The sequence below is a fragment of the Mastomys coucha genome, unplaced genomic scaffold, assembly GCF_008632895.1.
Source record: "Mastomys coucha isolate ucsf_1 unplaced genomic scaffold, UCSF_Mcou_1 pScaffold18, whole genome shotgun sequence".
Classification (NCBI taxonomy): Eukaryota; Metazoa; Chordata; class Mammalia; order Rodentia; family Muridae; genus Mastomys; species Mastomys coucha.
The window spans coordinates 94,030,239-94,034,809 of NW_022196900.1; the positions used below are offsets into that span (position 1 = coordinate 94,030,239).

At 47.9% G+C, this 4,571-nt stretch overlaps 1 protein-coding gene across 1 annotated transcript in view; it reads right to left on the reverse strand.

Annotated features, from left to right (window-relative positions):
• Positions 1 to 3,378, reverse strand: part of LOC116095789 (low-density lipoprotein receptor class A domain-containing protein 2-like) — a 4,092-nt gene extending 714 nt beyond the window's left edge. The window contains exon 1 of the mRNA XM_031377038.1: positions 3,345 to 3,378. Within this exon, the coding sequence (XP_031232898.1) occupies positions 3,345 to 3,378 (34 nt within the window). The remainder of the gene's footprint in view (positions 1 to 3,344) is intronic.
• Positions 3,379 to 4,571: the final 1,193 nt, after the last annotated feature.

Here is a 4,571-nt window from a genome sequence, read left to right on the forward strand (position 1 = left end):
AAAAAAAAAAAAAAAAAAAAAAAAAAAAGGATGCATTTTTGTGAACACTTTATGACTTAATTCAAAGTCACAACTCCTAATTATAAATCTCTGGACTTCAGCCCCTAGGGTAGTGGCATCTACCTGTAAAAACCAATATTTTGGAGGACAGGGAGAAGCATAGTGAGTCAAGGCTAGCCTGGGTTATAAATCCAGACCGTGTCTCAAAAGGGAAAACTATAATAAAATAATCAGGCCTGGCTATGTAAGCCTTTAATCCCTGGACGGGGAGAGGGGGAGGGGCGACGCAGAGACACAGGAGTTCAAGGCCAACTCTGGTCTTTAGAGTGAATTCCAGGACAGCCAGGACTACAAAATGAGATTCTGTCTCAAGAAATGTGAGAAGGGGGAGGGATTGGAACAAAGACAGAGACAGGGAGAGAGAGAATGTAAATAAGGTTTTCAGGTGGGACATACCTCTGATCCCAGCACTTAGGAGGTGGAGGCAGGAGGATTAGGCCACTCAGCTACATAGCAAGTTCAAGGCCAGCTGAGATGCCTGAGGCTCCTGTCTCAATAAAAGGGCCAGGGGATGATGATGTATACACAGTATTATTTGGGAGGCAGCTGCAGAATCTGCAGACCTCTCTAAGATCAAATACTACTCCCAAGGACTGCTGTGTTCACTACAGGAAGGAAGAACAGAAACCTTCAATGGGCTGGCTAGATGTAGCAGCCAGAAGAACAAATGTCTCCTGTCAAATTGGGTCTTGTGGTCAAGAAAAAAAAAAAATGTTACTTTCCCAAGTATTTTGTAGGCTGAGATTGCAACAAAAAAACCTCCTGAACATCTAAGTTTCCCACTCCCCTGAGCATGTAATGAATTATTAAAGAGTCAGCCGCACCCGGGTATCTCGGGTATATCCTGTGAGGATGGGGTGGATACACTCGGGAGGCTGCCCACCCGTCTCCCATTCTCTCTGTTTCCTGGCTAAAGGAGATCCTAGCTGCTTTTCTGGGTTTGGAGATTTACTATGTGACCTAGTTCTGATCTGTAAGATTTAAAGAGAAATCCGCTGGGAGTTTCTGGGGAATAGTTTTCCACCCTGCTTTAAAGAAAGAGGGATAGGGCTGGAGAGATGGCTCAGTGGTTAAGAGCACTGGCTGTTCTTCCTGAGGTCCTGAGTTCAATTCCCAGCCCCAGCGGCTCACAACCATCTGTAGTGGGATCCAATGCCCTCTTCTGCTGTGTCTGAAGACAGCTACAGTGTACACATATTAAAAAAAAAAAAAAAAAAAAAGCTGGGCGGTGGTGGAGCACACCTTTAATCCCAGCACTTGGGAGGCAGAGGCAGGTGGTTTTCTGAGTTCGAGGCCAGCCTGGTCTACAGAGTGAGTTCCAGGACAGCCAGGACTACACAGAGAAACCCTGTCTTGAAAAACCAAAAAAAAAGTAGAGTGGTGCACACATTTAATTTCAGCACTCAGAAGACAGAGGTGGGCTGGCAAGATGGCTCAGCAGGTAAGAGCACTGACTGCTCTTCCGAAGGTCCTGAGTTCAAATCCCAGCAACTACATGGTGGCTCACAACCAACTGAAATGAGATCTGGTGTGTCTGAAGATAGCTATAGTGTACTTATGTATAATAATAAATAAATCCTTAAGAAAAGAAGAAGAAGACAGAGGTAGGAGGATCTCCCAAAGTTTGAGATCATCTACACTGCATATCAAGGCCTTACTCACTCAATATATAAATAATAGTAGATGATGATGATGATGACGATGACAACGACAATGATGATGACGACCAAGCAAGATAACTGGGGGCCTGCAGTCTTGTAATCCCAGCTAAAAAGATTAAAAACACAAGGCCTGCCTGAGCTATAAAATGTGTTCAAGGGCAGCCTTTTTAATTTTTTTTTATTTAATTTTTTTTCAAGACAAGGTTTAGTAGCCTTGACAGTCCTGGAACTCTGTAGACCAGGCTGGAACTCAGAGATCCGCCTGCCTCTGCCTCTGAGATCAAAGGTGCACACTGCACTGCCCAGCTGAGACTTTGGCTGGAGGTGTAGCTCAGAGGCAGAGTGAGAGGTTAAAATTTTCAAACTGTACTGTGGGAACTTAGCCGTTAGTTGAACTTAATGGGAGACTACCTCCCAGGATTTAGAAAAATGGGAAATTAGCTCCCAGGACTTAGAAACAATGGAAAACCAGCTCCCAAAACTTAAAAGAATGGGAGACCAGCTCCCAGAGCTTAGAGACCGGAGCGACCTGGCAGGAAAAAAGAAAAATGAGGTAGCAAACAATTGCCAGGTGGCTAACCTGCTTCTGAACCCTAGCACAAGCCAGCACCAATCAGAGACTACCCCGTACTTTCCCCTGCCTTATTTTCCCCTTTTCCCTAGCAACTGTGTGGGTATAAAAACCTGTTTAAAATTTTGCTTGGGGCCAGACTCTTCTACCCCTGCGAGGGATATGAGTCTCGCCCAGCTCTGAATAAAAGAACCTCTTGCTGATTGTATCAAGTATGAGTCTTGGTGGTGTTTGGGGTCATCGTTCCCGAGCCCTGAGTGTGGGGTCCTTCCCCCCATTTTTTAACAGCCCTTGCAAGAGTATGTATTGAACCTGTGTGAGGCCGTGAGCACCCAGTATTGTAAAAAATAAAAAACCCGGAGTGGTCTAGGTGAGAAGTTCCCTTTCCTTCCAGCTTCTTAACCGCAGTTGATGCAGAAAGTGATGGAAGTCAGGAGCCGTAGCGGCTCTCTTGCAAGGATGGGGTTATGACATGATTTAGCTGCTGGAGTGACCGTCCCTGGAATCACTTATGGCTATTGTTAAGGATAACATAAATAAGCTCCTAGATTTCACAGACACTATTTACTTTGATATCTGTTCCATTTGTTTGCTTGTTTGAGATGGAAATCCGTGTCACTCTGGCTGGCCTCAAATGTGCAGAGATCCCCTGCCTCAGAGTCCTGAGGAATGAGAGGACATGTGCCACCATTCCCCAACTCTAGAATTTCTTTACTTTTTTAACATGGTCCTGGGAATAGCACCCAGGGCCTTACACATCTTAAACAGATGCTCTACCACTGAGCTGCACCCCTGGCCTATTGACTGCAGGAGACACAGCCGAGTGGGAGCAATGATGTCAGAGGTGGGATGCAAGAATGCCCAATGCAAACTGTCTCACCCAGACCCGAGGGCTACCCCACCCACCCCCCAGATCCCTGCCTCTGACTCCCTTGGATTTCCAGCCTTCTAGAAGAGGTTGAAATAGACTCAAGAATACTAATGAGTGCTAACTGGGGAAAGCCTGGGGACCAGGGTCTCAGGTGTGCCCTTTCCAGGCCCTTCCTACTCACCTGTCCCCAAGGCAGACACAGTCAGGGCAGTCATCCCCAGCAGGAAAAGCCTTTGGGGCAGCTGACAAAGAAAAGCCATCCAGGATCTGTGTCCAGCAAGGGGCAGACCTGCACAATCTCCTATATGGTCTTTTGGGAGACCTGGGTACAGACCCTAGCTGCTCCCAGAAGTGAGCAGGGCACCAGGGGACAGGGAGGTTCCTCAGGTCTCCTCCCTGTGTTCTGGGTTCTCCCTCCCAGGTCTTCCTCGTTTGGATCAGAATTGCGTCTAAGGGTTGCCATGGAGACCTGGGGCCCCAAGCTGGAGAAGACAAGGATGTCTGCTCACCCTTTGCCAGACAGGAACCAGGAGACTCAGATCCGGCTTAGCTGCAGGGCTTCTAGAAGAGAGGCCTCTGCCCTCCATGAACTGCTGCCTTCCTAGATAGGGGGAGGGACTGAGCTTGAGAGAGGCCCAGGACACCAAAGGAACCTCTCTGAGGACCTGAAGAAGCAGTAAGGGCTTGCACATGGCACCAGGAGTTGCTTCATAACCAAGGGTTCCGGACCTGGGGTCTTTGCATTCCTATCCACAGTGCTTGGTGCCCATAGCTGTCTGTCCATGACTAGCTATGTTAGGCTATTCGGTCTTGGCCCACATTTTGCCTCTTCAGACTGCTCTTCTCCAATCGCCTCTAAACCTGACCGAGCTCCCAACCAATAACTCAATCACATCTCTCTGAATTTATCTTCTCAGCATCTCTAGAAATTGATTGTTTTTCATGTGGTGGTGGTTTGAATATGCTTGGCCCCCACGGGAAGTGGCACTATTAGAAGGTATGGCCTTGTTGGAGGAAATGTGTCCCTGTGTAGGCAGGCCGGCTTTAAGGTTTCCTAGTGCTAAAGCTCTGCCCAGTGTGGAAGACGGTCCCCCTCTGCTGCCTGTGGATCAAGGATCAAGATGTAGAACTCTCGGCTCCTCCAGCACCAAGTCTGCCTGCATGATGCCATGCTTCCCACCATGATAATAGACTGAACCTCTGAACCTGTAAGCCAGCTCCAAACAGCCTTCATAACAGTTGCCTTGGTCTTTATAAGATGCTCTCTACGGGCGGTGGTGGCACATGCCTTGAATCCCAGCACTTGGGAGGCAGAGGCAGGCAGATTTCTGAGTTCGAGGCCAGCCTGGTTTACAGAGAGAGTTCCAGGACAGTCAGAGCTATACAGAGAGAAACCCTGTCTCGAAAA